The 20666-nt window shown below is 49.7% G+C and overlaps 1 protein-coding gene across 1 annotated transcript in view; it reads left to right on the top strand.

Moving 5' to 3' along the window:
* The window catches only part of ptpn20 (protein tyrosine phosphatase non-receptor type 20), a 364145-nt gene that overhangs the window by 98435 nt on the left and 245044 nt on the right, over window positions 1-20666 (top strand). Inside the window, exons 6-7 of the mRNA XM_038782830.1 lie at window positions 2289-2418; window positions 4614-5012. Coding sequence (XP_038638758.1) covers window positions 2289-2418; window positions 4614-5012 — 529 coding nt within the window. The remainder of the gene's footprint in view (window positions 1-2288; window positions 2419-4613; window positions 5013-20666) is intronic.

Here is a 20666-nt window from a genome sequence, read left to right on the forward strand (position 1 = left end):
ATCACTCAAAACCACCTGTTTCCTCCATCACGAACACATTGGTATCAGAAAGGGCTGGTTTAGCACACTGGGCTAAATCGCTGGCATTTAAAGCAGACCAAGGCAGGCCAGCAGCGCGGTTCGATTCCTGTACCAGCCTCCCCGAACAGGCACGGAATGTGGCGACTAGGGGATTTTCACAGTAACTTCATTGAAGCCTACTCATGACAATAAGCGATTTTCATTTTTTTCATTTTCATATTTGCTTGAGGATGCTTTCACTGCAACACCACACTGCCTATTATTAAATTTTTTTTTATTTTTAAGAGTACCCAATTGTTCTTTTTTTCCAATTAAGGGGCAATTTAGCGTGGCCAATCTACCTACCCTGCACATCTTCTTGGGCTGTGGGGGCGAAACCCACGCCAACACGGGGAGAATGTGCAAACTCCACACGGACAGTGACCCGGGGCCGGGATCGAACCTGGGACCTCGGTGCTATGAGGCAGCAGTGCTAACCCACTGTTGTGTTTAATCCTTCGTACTTCACAAAGGAACTCACCAGAATCTTTTATTGAGTCTCGTGCGCAAAGATAGCAATCCGATACAGAGCACGTTATCGTGGAGTCTGACAACTACTCCTCTGGAACTTGCACCTAGCACTGACCATTCACATCAACGTCTTATTACCCTCTCAATCTTCTTCTCGAGATGGCCGGTTGTGTCTCCCTTTATAGCGGAGTCACAAGTCACATGACCTTAGTCTAGAGACCACATGGTGTGTCTCTACCGCCACCTGCTGGTTGGAGGTCGCACACCTTCCAACTATGATATAGCTCATGGGCATATCACCACAACAACTATGCCGGGACTCTGCCTATTGAGGGATAGTTTAGACGTGTTAGTTACCTGCCAGCCACGGTTGAGCCTGACTAACCACCACCGGCCTGTAATTGTTGGGCCCAAACCTTCCGAAAATCTTCGCCTGCGAAGAAATGCCGAGAGAATTGCTAATGAATGCAGAATCACTTATTACATTGTGTTACGCTGCTAGAAATTGTGCCTAATATGTTGATGGCACCTGTGTGGAACACAGATGGTTGTCTGATATTGGCCCGTGACCTTTGACTTGTATTGAATAGCAACTTACTGGGCAGAAAACTTAAATCCAGGATTCGATTGTAATCATTTGTCAAATGCCATTTTTTTCCTTCCATAAGTAGAACTATCATTTCCTGCTGGGGTCTAGCCGCTGACAGCCTGCTGTCGAACAGGAATTAATATTTTCCATGACCCATGGATAGGGCGGCATGGTGGCAAAGTGGTGACCCAGGTTCGATTCCCGGCTTGGGTCACTGTCTGTGCGGAGTCTGCGCGTTCTCCCTGTGTCTGCGTGGGTTTCCTCCGGGTGCCCTGGTTTCCTCCCACAAGTCCCGAAAGACGTGCTTGTTAGGTGAATTGGACATTCTGAATTCTCCCTCAGGCGCCGGAGTGTGGCGACTCGAGGATTTTCACAGTAACTTCATTGCGGTGTGGGGAAATGCTTAGGAAATCAGACGCACACAGAGACTTGGGAGTCCTTGTTCACGATTCTCTTAAGGTTAATGTCGGCAGTTAAGAAGGCAAGTGCAATGTTAGTATTCATGTCAAGAGGGCTAGAATACAAGACCAGGGATATAATTCTGAGGCTGTATAAGGCTCTGGTCAGACCCCATTTGAAGTATTGTGAGCAGTTTTAGGCCCCGTATCTAAGGAACGATGTGCTGGCCTTGAAAAGGGTCCAAAGGAGGTTGACAAGAATGAGCCTTGGAATGAAGAACTTGTCGTATGAGGAACGGTTGAGGACTCTGGGTCTGTACTCATTGGAGTTTAGAAGGATGAGGGGGGATCGTATTGAAATTTACAGGATACTGCGAGGCCTGGATAGAGTGGCTGTGGAGAGGATGTTTCCACGTGTAGGGAAAACTAGAACCAGAGGACACCATCTCAGGCTAAAGAGAAGATCCTTTAACACAGAGATGAGGAAGAATTTCTTCAGCCAGAGGGTGGTGAATCTGTGGAACTCTTTGCCGCAGAAGGCTGTGGAGGCCAAATCATTGAATGTCTTTAAGACAGAGATCTTGATTGATAAGGGGATCAGGGGTTATGGGGAAAAGGCAGGAGAATGGCAGAGCAGACTCGATGGGCCGGGTGGCCTAATTCTATGACTTCTGGTCTTATGGGCTTAATGTAAGCTGACTTGAGAAACTAATGAAGGTTATTATGATTCTTGTTACATATTTCAAATATTCTTCCCATTGCCGTTGCAGGGGGAGGGGATAGAGCAGGAGGACAATGTCACCAATCAGCCTGATCGGAGCTCAGTGATCAGAGAGAGGCTACATCGCAAAACATTACCGGAAATCTCCGCTGTGACCCGCCGAATCAATCACCACAAAGGTAGCCTTTCTGAAAACCCAGCCGTCTCGGTAATACTGTAAAGAGGTTGCTCAGCATGTCAGATTCCACAGAACCCTCAGCACAGGGGAGGCTTCCAGCCTGTTCCGAGCAGGAAAGGACAGCAAGGAGGCACTATAACCCAGCAGGTTGCTCGAGCAATCTGGAGATTTTAACGGGTGGCCGATCGTGTTAACCCGGTCTGTGTGGAAGCTCAAGTGCTGACTGGCGATGGGGCAGACGCTGCTGCAAATCAAGCACCTGCTTGAGAGCTAATACGCCTCTCAGTGCGTCTCCAGTTTAATCATGATTTCAATCCTCAGTGGATGCCGCTGAGAGATGAGTTGAGGACAGAACTCTGCCATCATCTCATCATAATCCAGCCACCCAGACTGCTACTCGCTGGGACAGAGTTTAAGGGGTTTGTCGGAGTACTTCAGAATAAAAGTCTCACCAGTTCTGGGGTGAACGTTGCACTGTGCAGCATCAGTAACGAATGTTCTTCTGAGATTTATTTATCTGCCTTTAGACCACAAATTTGTTTAAAATGGCAGATAGAATCCATGTTCATATATCTGTTATGATGTTGCGCACTGTGGTTTGAACCGCTGGAAAGAGCTGTTTCGCCCCCTGAGGTAACTCTTCACACACTCGGTATCTCACTGGACTACCAGCTAGCTCTCCAGTCACGGTTTCCGATAACGGATCTTGCTGGATTACCTGGGCGACTTTCTGTGCGGAGTTTGCACGGTCTCCCCGTATCTGCGTGGGTTTCCTCCGGGTGCTCCGGTTTCCTCTCACAGTTCAAAGATGCGCAGGTTAGGTGGATTGGCCATGATCATTTGCCCCTTAGTGCCTAGGAATGTGCAGATTGGTGGGGTAATGGGGATGGGGGCAGCTAGTGGATCTGGGTAGGCTGCTCCCTCAGAGGCACGGTGCAGACTCGATGGGCCGAATCTTCTGCACTTCAGGGATTCTATGATAGAACCCAATCCTCCCCTCACCTGCCCACCACAAGCCATGAGGAGCGATCAGACATGGAGATCCTCCCTTGGACAGTTCCCCTCCCTATTGAGGCGACCTTGAGGGGAGTGGCCCAGGGCAGGATCAACTTACTCGACACCGAGTTACAACTCTCCTGTCCTCTCATTGTGTAAGCTTAGTGAATCAAATTGGAGGGAAGCATTTTGAGCTCTTTAGCAGTTGTGGCACTGACTGACTGGAAGAGGAGCAGGTTTTACATCGAATCCCGATACTTCTACTTCAGCCTTAGCCGTTGGCCAATCCAGAGGCCTAAGCTAATACTCTGGGGTCATGGGTTCAAATCCCACCAAAGCAGATGGTGGAATTTAAATTTGATTAATAAGCCTGGAATTGAAAGCCAGTCAAAACCTTGAGGGAAGGAAATCTGCCATCCTTACCCGTTCCGGCCTACACGTGACTCCAGACCCACAGCAATGTGGTTGACTCTTAACTACCCCTCATGACAAATGCTGGCCCAACTAGTGACACCCACACCCATGAAAAAAAAATTGAAAAATTACCCTCAGCCTCTGCGTACGTGCTTCCATTTTTGGACAACAGACGCCCGTGTGGTCCTTTGCAGTGCGGCAGTGGAGACGTTGCTCACCCTCTGTGCCAATTTGTGTTGTGAGCCCACAGCGGCTGTGGATGCGGAACTCAATTTCCAGCTCAGTTTATTTCCCTTTCGTTTCGAAAGTCAGGGTCCAACTCCCCTCCATCACTTCCACTCTGATTGGCTGGAGGGTCCAGTGAGCTCTGATACGTACAGAGGCAGAATGTTTCATCATTGTGACACTGGTAAATGCAGTGCAAACACCACAGGACTGGCATTAATTACCGGATTGATTCTTTTGTATGTTAATCTATAATCAATAACCTAAAGATCAATGCGGAGGGCTGACTTTCCATTAATCTACCTCTGGGTGACCCAGATTTATTTAATCAGCATAGCAGTTCATTTTTCCTCAACTTTCTTTGGAATTTGCCTTCGATACTTGAAATTCAACATATTGCAATATTGTGTTTATCAGTGGTAATTGGGATTTTAACAGCAAAAAGCCTCATCTCCTGTGGTAATTGCACTTGTATATTATTAAATCAGTGATTCAGTGGAGTGATGCTCTTCTTGTCAACAGTTTTGAGTTGAGGTGAACATTTTGTACTGATTTTTTCAGGAGAAAAGAGAATCCCACAGACGACAGAGGCAGGCATTGACTTGTGGCTGTCCGGCAGGTCCCTTAGTTACCAGGCTCCCTCTCACTCAGGGCCCGCCACAAAGAGCGTCAGCAGAGACCATGTCCCGAGGAACGGCAGTGCCATGCCTCCCGCTGCGGCCCCCGACGCTAACGGAAACTACAGCGTTTCCAAGCCTCTCATGGGGATTTCTTCCTATAACCAGCACCTGTCGAGGTCTAGGGAGTTCCTAAACGGTCGTGCGCAGGAGGCAGCTCTGGGGAACAAGGAGGCTCCCAGCTCTTCGGAAGCGTGCATCACCTCAGCGCTAGATGCCTATGGAAGAGTCAAGGAGGGGCAAGGCAGGCTGCAGAGGCCAGAAAGTGCGATGCCATTGGAGGGTAAGTGGAACTGTAGATAGAATATACACACCGTAAAGATAACCAACATCAAGTGCACCATTTGTCCGGTGAAACTAGACCATTCGGACTCCCTTGGGGGTTGACTTAAGTTGGCCTTTCAAAATTGGGCTCAAATTGTCTCTGGTTGTATGTTCTTCTACAAGTACCTCAGATTAAACTTTTTAGAGAAAACAAATTTTCAAACAATGTCAAAAATAAGGTGCTTCTTTTTTCACAATCTATCCAAACACCCTCTTGTGACTTGAGAAAATGCACCGTGACTTAATTCTTCCTTTACCAGCTTTAATGTCTGTGACTTCCTCCTTCAACCGTTGTTCTCCATGACGTTGAGGCAATCCCTCCAAATCGGCTCACTTGCCGTTTGTCAAATCAGGAAGGATTTATTGACAGGGAAGAAGTAAAAGTTGGCAAATAATCTTTCCAGTCTGAGGGCTGGAGGAGAGGACAAACCACCGAGGTTTCTGAATCCAGTGGACCCCCTGTAGAGTACGAATGGGTTTGGGCCCAGTTCTTACGATCCCCAATGAAAGGTAACTTGTCACTCGCCGTGCGGACCATGCGGAATGGTCATTTGCGGGTGCCTAATGGGCGTGAATCCCAGTCTAGGTAAACGGCAATGGCAGAGAGTGAGAAAAGAAGTGGAGGGCTAGGGTAAGGGGGTGGAATTCTATGCATAGAACCAGCTCCCCGGACAGGTGCCGGAATGTGGCGACTAGGGGCTTTTCACATTAACTTCAATGAAGCCTACTCGTGACAATAAGCGATTTTCATTTCATTTTTTCATTTCATTTCAGCTATAAATGTAAACGATGTTCACTTGTAACAGCAGTGTTTCAATGGAAATTTTTGACGGATTTGTCCATTGACAGGGCCAATATTATTCTAGCATGATATAGTTGGTGCTTAACATGGCAATAGAAGCCAAGTTTAAATATATATATAAATGTGTCAATTATAAATCATTGAGATATTAAATAAGACAATGTTTAGAAAAGATGGATGGCTTGTGGGGCAGTTGGTAGTGTCCTTGCCTCTCAGCCGGAAGCTCCCTGGTCTGAGTTCCACCCAGGACTTGACGGCCGAGGAAGATGTGTTCATAACGCAGTCAAAACAGGTTGAGTGTCAATCTGCAAAAACCTTCCAAACACACCAATGGCTGGCGGTGAGAGTGGAGAGACTCCTGGTCAGCCACGCTTGATGTGGCGCCCCCCCCCCCCCCCCCCCCCCCCCCCCCCCCCCCCCCCCCCTCTCTCTCTCTCTCAAGCTATAAGCCCCCGGCGGCGGACTAGTGACAGATGAAAGTCTGTCTGAGTGCAACCACTGGACTGGGGAAGTGAATTGGAATTGGAGTAGAAGAGAGAACCATTCACTGGGGCATCTAACATTTGAATGCTGTGGTTTTAAACATGGGCACATCTTAGATGCCCGTCATAACACAAGGAGGCACATTGGGGCGGCACGGTAGCACAGTGGCTAGCACTGTTGCTTCACAGCGCCAGAGACCCAGGTTCGATTCCCGGCTTGGGCCACTGTCAGTGTGGAATCTGCACGTTCTCCCCGTGTCCGTGTGGGTTTGCTCCGGGTGCTCCGGTTTCCTCCCACAGTCCAAAGCTGTGTGGGTTAGGTAGATTGGTCATGCTAAATTGCCCTGTAGTGTTCAAAAGTTAGGTGGTGTCGCTGGGTTACGGGGTTAGGGAGGAGGTGTGGACTGATGTAGGGTGCTCTTTCAGGGGCCGGTGTAGACTCGATGGCTGAATGGCCTCCTTCTGCACTGTAAATTCTATGAGGGTTGGGGTGGGAGAAGTGGTGGAAGTCCACTACTTGTGGTAACTTGTTAAGAGCAATGAGAAACATGTTTCAAAGGCCATTCAGCCTCCTTCTGCATCCCAGACCAGGATCCAGACCTGGGCCACCAGCTGGGGTGCACTTCGATCGAATTGTGAGGTCAGTCCTGCTCCTTTCACCTGATGCACTGGTCCCCACTCGATCAGCCGTGAACACCCCTGAATCCAGAGACCGCTCCCTCCCCTCATGCTCCCCCGGCACAGAGGAGCTTACTCAAGCAGATGAATGCTCTGCTCCCAGCTGGACCCCAGAGATCCAAGCAGCAGAGGCCCACGCTTGGCCTTTCTGGTACGAGCCTACCTATTGTGTTACGATCTTGGTAGAGTCGTAGTATTTTTGTGTCCTCTTGGAGTCTGAACAGCAAGGCATTTACCAATAGAACGAAGACACAAGGTTGATGGCTTAAGTCAACAAAATTTTAACTTGACCAAGATCAAGGAACATGAATTCTTATACATAGAATTTACAGTGCAGAAGGAGGCCATTTCGCCCATCGAGTCTGCACCGGCTCTTGGCAAGAGCAGGTCCACACCTCCACCCTATCCCCATAACCCAGTAACCCCACCCAACACTAAGGGCAATTTTGGACACTAAGGGCAATTTAGCATGGCCAGTCCACCTAACTGGCACATCTTTGGACTGTGGGAGGAAACCGGAACACCCGGAGGAAACCCACGCAGACACGGGGAGAACGTGCAGACTCCGCATAGACAGCGACCCAACCCGGGAATCGAACCTGGGACCCTGGAGCTGTGAAGCGACTGTGCTAACCACTGTGCTATCGTGCTGCCCCTACGTACTCTCGTACTCTCTATTTTTAAATAGTCAGTTACTTTAAAGATTTTACAAGTATCATGGGCTCAGTTAAACCTAGTTTCCTTCAGTACTCATTACACCTCCAATAATTCAAGCCAGATACTTAATAAGATTAGAAGGCTGCTTTGTTTGAGTTCTGTTTCAATGATTCAATATCCGCTGGGACTTCTTACATCTTCTATTTACTTCTGGCAACATTGTCCCTCCAAACTTCCCCCGATTGTCCGAAGGTTGTAAACTCCCTGTTCAACACAAAGTGTCTCTAACGTCTTAAATCCAGCCACACCTTAAGTCAGAACTATCCTGGTACTAATATTCTTTAACTCTGGAGTTCTGCATCTCAAACACTCTTCCTCTCGCTCTTATTCTGGCTGCACCAGCAGTCAAACTCACTGTTAGGAGTCCTTCAACGAACAAAAGTTTTAAACCTTTTTCGCCAACACGCACAATTTCAACAGAATCTGCCTCAGAGACGTGGTCTTCCCTTCTGCCACCCACTTGTTCTGAAATCTAAAACTAAACTACTTGAGCACAGAACCACTCCAGGTATCTACGGGGTGCGCCGTTTTGCCGGCAGCCAGGGGGTTGCCCCACAATGGGAAACCCCATTGACCAGCCTTTGTGACGGAGAATCCAGCCCAAGTTCTCCATCTGCAGGAGAATTGCAACCAATTTATGATCCCCTGGGAGGGCAAATGAAATTCTGTATTCCTTGAAATGCAAATTTACGCACGGCAAGGAGTATGAAATGAAATGAAAAGAAAATCGCTTATTGTCACAAGTAGGCTTCAAATGAAGTTACTGTGAAAAGCCCCTCGTTGCCACATTCCGGCACCTGTTCGGGGAGGCTGGTACGGGAATTGAACTGTGCTGCTGGCCTGCCCTGGTCTGCTTTAGAAGACAGCGATTTAGCCCTGTGCTAAACCAGCCCCTGGAGTACGAGGGATTCCCACTGCCAGGTTGCCATTTTGATCTTGAGTCCCTGAGTGAGGTCCTGCAGCCGGTCACCCCCCCCTCCCCCGCCCACAACACAAAGCAGCCCCCACCCCAGATTGCTTCGGTGCCCCTCCCTTCCCCCAAGTATGGGGGTGATCTGACCCGCACCTCCCCCAGGGACCCCCTAAAGAGGGAGATCCCCTCAGGAACACCTAAAATAGGGAGACCCCCGAGAGGCACCTGCAACAGATAGAGCCCCCTAGAGACCTCTGTAATAGGGAGACCCCACCCGGGACATTTGCTATAGAGAAACACCCCCCCCCCCAAGACACCTGAAGTATGGAGACCTGCCCACGGACCCCCAAACTAAAGGGACCCAACAATGACCCCTCTAACTAAAGGGAGCCACCACGAGACTCCCTAAGGGGATCTCCCAAAGGAACCCACTTACTAAAGGGACCGCCCCACAGACCACCCCCCCACAGAAAACAGACCCCTATCCGAAAGCTAGAGAGTGGTCCAGACAAGGGCAGTGAAAACATTACAGCTATAACACTGACTTGAAGCTGTATGTGTCCATTCCTCCAAGGAGAACAGCTGTGACTTGTGTTTCAAACCCCTCAGATACATTAGCTGCAAGCCATTCATAACTTTTGAGTGGTGGACTGTGATTGACAGCTTCCACAAACCAGCTGCAGCCTTGATTAATTCATATCTCTTCATGAATCATTGAGTCTAAGTGGTGAAACCCCAATGTTTACAAACATTGACCACATCTAAGAGAGATAAGTGCATTTCAAGCACTAAGTGCATTCCAGTCGCTCAAGTATGTGATTGCAATGCACTTACCTCTCTTTGCTGATAATTTATGAAGGATTGCATTTAAACATGTCTGCTCCCGATTCTCCCAAGGTCCGGGAACTATGCCTGCACCTGCAAAAACTTGTCATGGCGTCGTTTAGCACCCGCCACCCAAACGTGTGCCTGGAGGGGTCTCCCAGGCCATTGGAGGCCAATTGTGTCCAAGGTGTGGGGGGGGGGGCTAGAGATTTGGGCGGCATTTAAATCTCTTCCTGCGCTGACGAGCTGAGCTTATCGATGCAGGAAGTGAGGTAAGTGCAACCTCGGCAGGGAATTCCCCACAGAGGGCAAAAAAACCCCGACAGAGTCCTATTTGATAGCGGGGTCGTTCCTGGCGCTACAGGCGCCGAGAAGGATCCCGTTATACGCGCCCATGAATGTGACTCTGTTTTTTGTGTGTTATATCAGTGTTCTTCAAACTTTTTTTCTGGGGACCCATTTATACCAATCGGCCAACCTTCGCGACCCACGCCGGCCGACCTTCGTGACCCACGCCGGCCGACCTTCGCGACCCACGCCGGCCGACCTTTGCGACCCACTCCGGCCGACCTTCGCGACCTATGCCGGCCGACCTTTGCGACCCACTCCGGCCGACCTTCGCGACCCACGCCGGCCGACCTTCGCGACCCATGCCGGCCGACCTTCGCGACCCAACCCGGCCGACCTTCGCGACCCACTCCGGCCGACCTGCGCGACCCACCATTTTCTCTTACCTTGTTTGCTGCTGACAAAAATGGAGGAAGTGGTTTTGGGCCCCTTTGGCCCTCGTACAGCCCCCTCCAATGGAACCTGTTGGATGAAGGTGAAGCCTTCTGGTGTCAGAAAGTATGGAGTCTCCATCTGTCCAAAGTTCTGAATTTTATCCTGTAAAATTTTATCAAATAACACCCCCCCCCCCCGAACCTGTAAAAAAAAATGAATAAAATAAATGAAAAAAAAATTAAATGAATTTAAAAAATGAATAAATGAATAAAAACCACTACAGGACTTGTAAAACAAAAAGCTACAACCGTTAAAAAATATAGCGGCCGCACTGCGCATGCGTACCCGATTACCTGCGCGCATGCGCACAATGTGCACACATGCGCAATGCGGCCGAGTTTGTGATGTGGAGATGCCGGCGTTGGACTGGGGTGAGCACAGTAAGAAGTCTTACAACACCAGGTTAAAGTCCAACAGGTTTGTTTCAAACACGAGCTTTCGGAGCACGGCTCCTTCTTCAGGTGAATGGAAAGGCTTGTTCCAGAAATGTTTATATAGACACAGTCAGAGATGCCCCGGAATGCGAGCACCTGCAGGCAATCAAATCATCAAAGATGCAGAGAGAGAGGTAACTCCAGGTTAAAGAGGTGTGAATTGTCCCAAGCCAGTTCAGTCGGTAGGCTTCTGCAAGTCCAGGCTTGTTGGTGGGGGCCGAATGTAATGCGACATGAATCCCAGATCCCGGTTGAGTCCGCATTCATGCGTGCGGAACTTAGCTATAAGTTTTTGCTCAGCAATTTTGCGTTGTCGCGTCTCCTGAAGGCCTCCTTGTAGAATGCTGACCCGGAGATCAGAGGCTGAATGTCCTTGACTGCTGAAGTGTTCCCCAACTGGAAGGGAACAGTCCTGCCTGTTGATAGTCGCACGATGCCCGTTTATTCGTTGTCGCAGTGTCTGCATGGTCTCGCCAATGTACCACGCTTCGGGACATCCTTTCCTGCAGCGTATGAGGTAGACTACATTGGTCGAGTCGCACGAGTATGCGCCGCGTACCTGGTGGGTGGTGTTTCCACGTGTAATGGTGGTGTCCATGTCGATGATCTGGCATGTCTTGCAGAGATTACCCTGGCAGGGTTTTGTGGTGTTGTGGTTGCTGTTCTGAAGGCTGGGTAATTTGCTGCAAACAATGGTTTGTTTGAGGTTGCGCGGTTGTTTGAAGGCCAGTAGTGGGGGTGTGGGGATGACCTTGGCAAGATGTCCATCCTCACTGATGATGTGTTGGAGGCTGCGAAGAAGATGTCGTAGTTTCTCCGCCCCAGGAAAGTACTGGACGACGAAGGGTACTCTGTCAGTGGTGTCCCGTGTTTGTCTTCTGAGGAGGTCGGTGCGGTTTTTTGCTGTGGCGCGGTGGAACTGTCGATCAATGAGTCGAGCGCCATATCCCGTTCGTACGAGGGCATCTTTCAGCATCTGTAGGTGTCTGTTGCGCTCCTCCTTGTCTGAGCAGATCCTGTGTATACGGAGGGCTTGTCCATAGGGGATGGCTTCTTTAATGTGTTTCGGGTGAAAGCTGGAGAAGTGGAGCATCGTGAGATTATCTGTGGGCTTGCGGTAAAGCGAGGTGCTGAGGTGACCGTCCTTGATGGAGACGAGTGTGTCCAAGAATGGAACTGAATTTGGAGAATAGTCCATGGTGAGTTTGATGGTGGGATGGAACTTATTGATGTCATCGTGTAGTCGTTTCAGTGATGTCTCGCCGTGGGTCCAAAGGAAAAAAATGTCATCGATGTATCTGGTGTATAGCAACGGTTGAAAGTCCTGTGTGGTGAGGAAGTCCTGTTCAAACTTGTGCATGAAGATGTTGGCATATTGAGGTGCAAATTTGGTCCCCATGGCTGTTCCGTGCGTCTGGATGAAGAATTTGTTGTCGAAGGTGAAGACGTTGGGGTCTAGAATGAAACGGATGAGTTGCAGAATTGCGTCTGGAGATTGGCAGTTGTCGGTGTTGAGGACTGAGGCTGTTGCAGCAATGCCGTCGTCATGGGGGATGCTGGTGTAGAGTGCCGAGACATCCATTGTGACGAGGAATGTTCCTGGTTCAACTGGTCCATGGGTGCTGAGTTTCTGTAGGAAGTCCGTCGTGTCGCGACGGACATTGGCGAGACCATGCAGACACTGCGACAACGAATAAACGGGCATCGTGCGACTATCAACAGGCAGGACTGTTCCCTTCCAGTTGGGGAACACTTCAGCAGTCAAGGACATTCAGCCTCTGATCTCCGGGTCAGCATTCTACAAGGAGGTCTTCAGGAGACGCGACAACGCAAAATTGCTGAGCAAAAACTTATAGCTAAGTTCCGCACGCATGAATGCGGACTCAACCGGGATCTGGGATTCATGTCGCATTACATTCGGCCCCCACCAACAAGCCTGGACTTGCAGAGGCCTACCGACTGAACTGGCTTGGGACAATTCACACCTCTTTAACCTGGAGTTACCTCTCTCTCTGCATCTTTGATGATTTGATTGCCTGCAGGTGCTCGCATTCCGGGGTATCTCTGACTGTGTCTATATAAACATTTCTGGAACAAGCCTTTCCATTCACCTGAAGAAGGAGCCGTGCTCCGAAAGCTCGTGTTTGAAACAAACCTGTTGGACTTTAACCTGGTGTTGTAAGACTTCTTACTGTGCCGAGTTTGTTAACATGTTCGCGGAATGCGCATGCCGCCGATCATCGGTGACTGGCGCGCATGCGCAATGCGGCCAAATTTTTTTCTTTAACATGTTCGCGGCCGCTTGTAGCCGGCGTTGTGAAAAGCCGGCTGCTGCGCGGGGATTTGCGCGATCGGGAGCACAACAGCTCCGCGACTCTCCCGACACCCGCCCGCGATCCACCTGCCGGGTTGCGCCCCCGACTTTGAAGAACACTGTGTTATATAACGTTCTGTAGCTGCAAGCTTAGAGCAGTGAATGAATGAATAATATTGGAAAAATTAGGTGTGAAACGTTGGGATTAGTTATTCTTGGAACAAAGGAGATCGAGGGGAGGTTTGAGAGAGGTGTACAAGATAATGAATGTAAGGTGCAAATAATGTAGACAACAAACATTGTTCCCATTAAGTGATGGTAGGAGGTTGAAGGGACACAGTTTTAAGGTTTTGAGCATATGATGCAGGGAGGATAGTGAGGAAGAACATTTTTTATGCAGCTGATGGTAATGACCTAGAACCCGCTATCCACGAAAGTGGTGAATATGGAAACCTTCAATGATTTCACAAGGAAATTGGATGGGCAATTGAAGGAAATAAACTTATAGGCATGGATTCAATGGGCCAAATGGCCTTCTTCTGTGCTGTAATTGGCTCTGTGGCTTTTATAAAGTTCAAGAAATTCTAATGAGCTGACTTACTTATTGCGATTACTGAATAAGGACCATTTCGATTTATAGCAGTGGACATTTGGTCCAACTTTCCAAGATTTTGTGACTGAAAGACACGCCATGAATTAACATTGCAAGTTGAGAAGTGATATTCGTGGTCCCTTTCAGCACTGTGCTGTGCTGAAACAGCATCAACAACTTGCATTTATATAGCGCCTTTTAACATTGTAAAATGCCTGAAGGCTGTAGGGTTATAGAACAAAATCTGGCAGTGAGCCATGTAAGATTTTAGGATAGGTGAGGTCAAAGGAGCCTAACGATCGGTTTTAAGGAGCCTAACGAGGGAGAGAGGTTTAGTGTGGGGAAATCCGGAGTTGAAGACCTGGACATCTGAAGATACAGCCACCAGTGATGGAGCAAATAAAATCTGGGATGGTCCAGAGAGCAGAAATGGAGGAGATCTTGGAGGATTGTAGGTCTGGAGGATGTTATGCAAATTGGAAGGGGTGAGCTCATAAGACCATAAGATATAGGAGCAGAGTTAGGCCATTCGGCCCACCGAGTCTGCTCTGCCATTCAACCCTGGTTGATATTTTTCTCATCCCCATTCTCCTGCCTTCTCCCCATAACCCCTGATCCCCTTCTTAATCAAGAACCTATCTATCTCTGTCTTAACGGCACTCAGAGACTTGGCCTCCACAGCCTTCTGCGGCAAAGCGTTCCACAGATTCACCACCCTCTGGCTGAAGAAATTCCTCCTTATCCCAGTTTTAAAGGATCGTCCCTTCAGTCTGAGGCTTCAATCAGATCCCCCTTCATCCTTCTAAACTCAATCGAGTACAGACCCAGAGTCCTCAACAGCTCCTCGTGTGACAAGTCCTTCATTCCAGGGGTCATTTTGTGAATCTCCTCTGGACCCTACCCAAGGCCGGCACATCTTGCCTTAGATACGGGGCCCAAATGGGGTCTGACCAGAGCCTTACACATACCATGAAGAGATGTGAACCGTTAATTTCTAGATAAGTGACATTGCTACCAACTAAGATGTGCTCGAATGATTTCTGGTGTATCCTACACCTGTGTCTATTCAATTTATCTCTCATGGTTCTGTTCACCGACAGAATTTGTCTCACTCCTTTTGTCTTTTGCTGGCTCTGAAGGTAATATTTCGAGTTCTCACTCTGTCCCTGTGAAACGAGAGGGGCAAGAAATGGATCATGCTCCATTAACTTTCAATTTTCTTTTGCTTCCCGTTCCCTTGAGTTGCCATCTGACACTCCCAGGAGGTCATATTGCGGCATAATTCACATCCTGCCACTGCGCACAATGTCCCTCAAGCAGACCGGCTGAATTTAAGATGTACAATTTGCGAGAGAGAATTGGCGTCAGCAGATCTGCTTTCAATCTTTTCTGGTTGGACAGTCATGCGATACTTCGCGAAAACACTAGCATGAGTTTAACCAGTTTACCAAAGATACCACAATCTTGATTTTGTCTCGAGGCTGGTGACTTGGGTTCAGCGTTCTAAACATCGTCCCATCCTTCTCCCACTATTCAGATCGTCTTTGACTTTGCATATTTCTGTCATATTTGCAGCAGGTAAAAGCTGGTAAATGAAAAACGAAATGAAAATGAAAATCGCTTAATGTCATGAGTAGGCTTCAATGAAGTTACTGTGAAAAGCCCCTAGTCGCCACATTCCGGCGCCTGTCCGGGAATCGAACCGTGCTGCTGGCCTGCTTGGTCTGCTTTAAAAGCCAGCGATTTAGCTGAGTGAGCTAAACCAGCCCTAAATAATCCCACGCGCTCCTCAAAGCAGCTCACCTCAGGTTTCTTTCCTGAAAGAAAGTCAGTGGGATTTTGCCTGGGCCGATGATTCAGTTTTTCAGAGGGAATCACAGTCCTGGGTCCAATGTGGAGCGAGAATCATAGAATCATAGAATTCCTACAGTGCAGAAGAAGGTCATTCAGCCCATCGAGTCTGCACCGACCCTCTGAAAGAGCACCCCTGTAAAGGCCCACTCCCCGTAACCCCACCTAACCTTTTGGACATTAAGGAGCAATTTAGCATGGACGATCCACCTCACCTGCACATCTTTGGACTGTGGGAGGAAACTGGAGCACCCGGAGGAAACCCACGCAGACAGGGGGAGAATGTGCAAACTCAACACAGACAGTGACCCAAGGCCGAAATCGAACCCGGTTCCTGTCAGGCAGCAGTGTTAACCACTGTACCACCGTACCACCCCTATGACACTGTTACTATGACGCTTGGGAGCCAAATTTCCTCCTTTGCTCGAGTTAGTGGAACAGCACACAGTTGGGGAGGGGATGGCAGAGTGGTATTGTCACTGGACTAGTAATCCAGGGTAACCCCCTGGGTACCCAGGTTCAAATCGCCCCACGGCAGATGATGAAACGGGAATTCAATAAAAATCTGGGTTTAAACAAGTATTAAAGAATCTTGGTTGACTGTTGTAAAAATCCATCTGGTTTATTAATTCCCTTTGGGAAGGAAGGAAATCTGCCATCCTTCCTTGGTCTGGCCTACATGTGACTCCAGATCCACAGCAACGTGGTTGACTCTTAAATTCCCTCTTGAAATAGGTCTGGCAAACCACTTAGTCCAAGGGCACTTAGGGATGGGCAATAGAGCAGCAGGGTGGCGCAGTGGTTAGAACTGCTGCCTCATGGTGCCGAGGTCTCAGGTGGGAGTCGTGTTTAGCAGCATTGCACTCAAACAAAAAGGTGAATGTTGTACTTTGGATGAGATATGGGGTGGGATTCTCCCCCCCCCCCCCCCCCCCCCCCCCCGCCGGGGCGGAGAGTCGCCGGGAGTAGGTGTGAATCCCGCCCCCGCCGTCCTCCAAATTCTCCGGCCCCCCAAAAATCGCCCCGCCGTATTGCCACCTGCCTTGGAGAATGACGGGGACTGGTGCGACTCAATGGGCCTCGGGGCCACCTGAATTCTCCGGCCCGCGATGGGCTGATGTCCCGCCCATTTTTTGGCAGTCCCGCTGGCGTAAATTGGAGTAGGTCCTTACCAGCGGGACTTGGTGGCGCAGGCAGCCTCCGGGGTTCTTGGGGCGGCGCGGGGGGGGGGATCTGACCCCGGGAGGTGCCCCCATGGTGGCCTGGCCCGCGATCGGGGGCCCACCGATCCGTGGGCGGGCCTGTGCCGTGGGGGCACTCTATTCTTCCACACCAACGGCTGTAGTGATCCGCCGTTGCCGGTGCGGAAACGAAGCCCTCTGTGCATGCGCTGGGATGACGCCAGCAAACGCTGCCGTTCCTGTGCATGTGCCAACTCGCGCCAGCTGGCGGAGGCCCTTCGGTGCCGGTTGGCGTGGCGCCAAGCCCCTTTCCCACCGGCCGGCGGGGCGCAAACCACTTTGGGGTGGGCATAGCCCCTGAGGGTGCAGAGGATTCCGCACCTTTGGGGCGGCCCGACGCCGGAGGGGTCCATGCCACTCCTCGGCGCCGGGACCCCCCCGCCCCGCTGGGTAGGGGAGAATCCCGCCCATGGTTTTAGGGAGCTTAAAAGAGAGAAGGTTCTGAACTACAATCACAAGTTCAGGGAAAGGGCTCAGGAAAGTCTCTAGATCCATTCCATTGGCCAGAAATGGTGCAAAATCAGAGTAATAGTTGCAAAAAATGGAATTCAAATATCATTTTTTGTGAGTATTGGTTAGCTTCATGTTAAATCAGCACAGTGTTTAGCACTGTTGCCTCACAGCGCCAGGGACCCAGGTTCGATTCCCAGCTTGGGTCACTGCCTGTGCGGAGTCTGCATGTGCTCCCTGTGTCTGCGTGGGTTTCCTCCGGGTGCTCCGGTTTCTTCCCACAAGTCCCGGAAGACGTGCAGATTAGGTGGATTGAAATTCGGAATTCTCCCTCCGTGTACCTGAACAGGCGTCGGGAGTGTGGCGACTAGGGGCTTTTCACAGTAACTTCATTGCAGTGTTAATGTAAGCCTACTTGTGAAAATGAAAAATGAAATGACAATAAAGATTATTATTATTATGATTAATAAAATCTACCTTTGGTGGCCTTGGCTCAATGGCAGAACCCTCGCTTTGGAGTCAAATTGCAGCAATGAGGAGAGATTGGATAGGCTGGTCATGTTTTCCTTTCAACAAAGGAGGCCGAGGGATGATTGAGGTATACAAAAGTATGATGGGTCTCGAGAGGGTAGACAGGGAAAACACGTTGCTCCTCGAGGAGGACTCAGTTACCAGGGGGCATAGATTTAAGGTGACTGGCAGCAGGATTAGAGGGGGCTTGAGGCAAAGCTTTTTCACTCAGAGGGCAGTGGTGGCGGAAATCCGCTGCCCGATTTGGTGATTGAGGCCGAAATTCTCAACTCATTTAAAAGGTTCCTGGATCTCCACCAGAAGCGCAGTAAACTGCAAGATTGTGGACCGTGTGATGTAAGGGGGGGGGAGTAAAACGAGTGGCGGGGGGGTGGGGGGGAGTAAAGCGAGTGGCGCGTTTCTTTTTTCCTCTTTCTTGGCCGGCGCCGAGACGATGGGCTGGATGGCTGCTTGCCTTTCTATGGTCCTGAGTTCAGAGTTCATTCCAGAGGAGGTGGTGGCGTTGTGGTATTGACGCTGGGCTAGCACTCCAGCAACCCAGGGTAATGCGCTGGGGACCCGGGTTCGAATCCCACCATGACAGATGGGAAGTTTGAATTCAGTAATGCCGACCATGAAACAACTGTTGCAAAGACGTATCTGGTTCTCTAATATCCTTTTTGGGCAAGGAAATCTGCCATCGTTACTTGGTCTGGCCTACACATGGCCCCAGACCCTCAGCAATATGGTTGACTCTTAAAAGTCCTCTGAAGTGGCCGAACAAGTTTGAGGACAATTAGGGATGGCCAACAAATGCTGGCTCATTTTGGAAACATTAATTCCCTGGAAAATAAATTAGGCAACATAAAAATAAGAAATTAAATCAACACTTCTAATCCGCACAGTTCAAAGGACCAAAACAGCCATCGTTTTGCAGGCGAATGCCGGTTCGTGAAGTCGGTATCCGTGAGAATGTAAATTTGTAGCGATCATTTTTCATAAATTTTCAAACATATTTTGGGGATATTTCTGTGCCTTGCAGATTAAATGAACGTCATTCACAAGTGAGCAATAGATCTTGGGGACGCTCGTGTAAAACAAATATAGTGCAGCCCTGATTTAAAGTCAGTTGAGGTTCTGGTGGTGTTGAATACTTGTATGTTTCCCATCCATCATCCATGTTGCAAAATAGCTTGGGGCACAGTCATTTCACGGGAGCTCGTCGATAAACATGGTAACAACCTCGATCAACAGGCATTTGAAGCCTTGCTACTCTGCAAGCGCATTTTGCATTCTGTCTTTTAATTAAGCAAAAGACAACATTATTAATAGGCCAATGGATATCATCCATTTAAGCTGTCTCTCTGTTATTTCAGTACACTGAGCACGTCAGCAGCCTGGAATGTAGAATATAGAGCTTTGGGAGAAGAAACCAATTCCTGATCTCAATTCAACACAGTGTTAGACTTCAGAAAGCCAGGGAGGGGAGGATAGAGCAGGCCAATCTTTACACACCATTATAAGCATTTATTTACAGGGATACACTTTACAAGTATGCGACTCCTCACCCAACAACCCATTTTCAGTCTGTTCCTCTTTATAGGAGCACAAGTCAATCCCAGTTCATGCCCACAACCTGCGGTTAATTAATGTACAATTAACACAGTTCTGCGCACAAGGGATCAGTTACGAGGGTGTTCAGGAGAGGAACATTGTTGAAAGCAGAATGTGAAGCAGTTGTTGAGCCTTTCACCGATTCTACCATCTTGGTTTGACCAACTCTATCAAATCCCTTTCAATCTATTCTACAGTCCCAGTTTCTCCAACCTAGCCACATACCTGGGCCGGGATTCTCCCCAACTCGGCGGGGCTAGGGGGTCCTGGCGGGATGGAGTGGCGGATTTCTCCGCACCTTTAGGGGCCAAGCCCTCACCACGAGGGGCTAGGCCCGCGCCGGAGTGGTTGCCGTCCCGCCGGGTGGCGTGGATGGCCTTTGGCGCCACGCCTGCCGGGGCCGAAGGAACTTTGGCGGCCGGCGGAAGTCCGCACATGCGCGGGAGCGTCAGCGGCTGCTGACGCCATCCCCGTGCATTCGTAGGTGAGCGGGTCACTTCCACGTCAGCCATCGCGGAGGCTATGGCCGATGCGGAGGGAAAAGAGTGCCCCCACGGCACAGGCCCGCCCGCCGATCGGTGGGCCCCGATCACGGGCCACGCCACCGTGGGGACACCCCCCCGGGGCCAAATCGCCCCCCCCCCAGGACCCTGGAGCCCACCCGCGCCGCCAGTCCCGCCGGTAAGGGTGGTTTGATTCACGCCGGCGGGACCGGCATTACAGCAGCGGGACTTCGGCCCATCGCGGGCCGGGGAATCGTCGGGGGTTGTGGGGGGGGGGGGGGGGAGGGGGGCCAGCGCGGCGCGATTCCTGCCCCAGAGGGGGGGTCGGAGAATCCAGACCCTGGAGTCCATCATCCCCGGAACCATTCCCGTGGATCTTTTCGGCACCTCTTCAATGCCTTCGCATTCTTCCTAAAGTGTGATGCCCGTAATTGACCACAATACTCCAGTCGAGGCCCAACTAGCGTTTATAAAGGTTTGTCTTTGACCATTTAGAAAGGTTTGCTTTTAGCTGCTTCCCCAAACTGCTCTACCACCTTCAGTAATTTGAGCACATAACCCTAACCCTGCATTCCCTTTAAATTGGACTCTTTATTTCACATTACCCCTTCTTATTCTTCTCGCAAAAGACAAAGAGGAAAATGGTGAAGACCATGGGAAACGATGAGAACACAGTTTAGAAGTGGGTGAAGGTTTGCTTGTAGCCCAGGAAGAACGTCTGAAGATAGTTCAAGGAGAGTAATTATTGATAAAATACAGCTAAAGATACCGCGACAGAGAAACATTATGAGTTTAATTGCAAACAAAATAAACATATTACAAGTTAAAAGTTTATCCTTTGAGTGTCCAGGATCGCTGTCGACTGCATTGTCATAGAGTTTTATAGCACAGAGTCCCTTCAGCC

This window comes from Scyliorhinus canicula, chromosome 22 (assembly GCF_902713615.1).
Source record: "Scyliorhinus canicula chromosome 22, sScyCan1.1, whole genome shotgun sequence".
Taxonomy (NCBI): domain Eukaryota; kingdom Metazoa; phylum Chordata; class Chondrichthyes; order Carcharhiniformes; family Scyliorhinidae; genus Scyliorhinus; species Scyliorhinus canicula.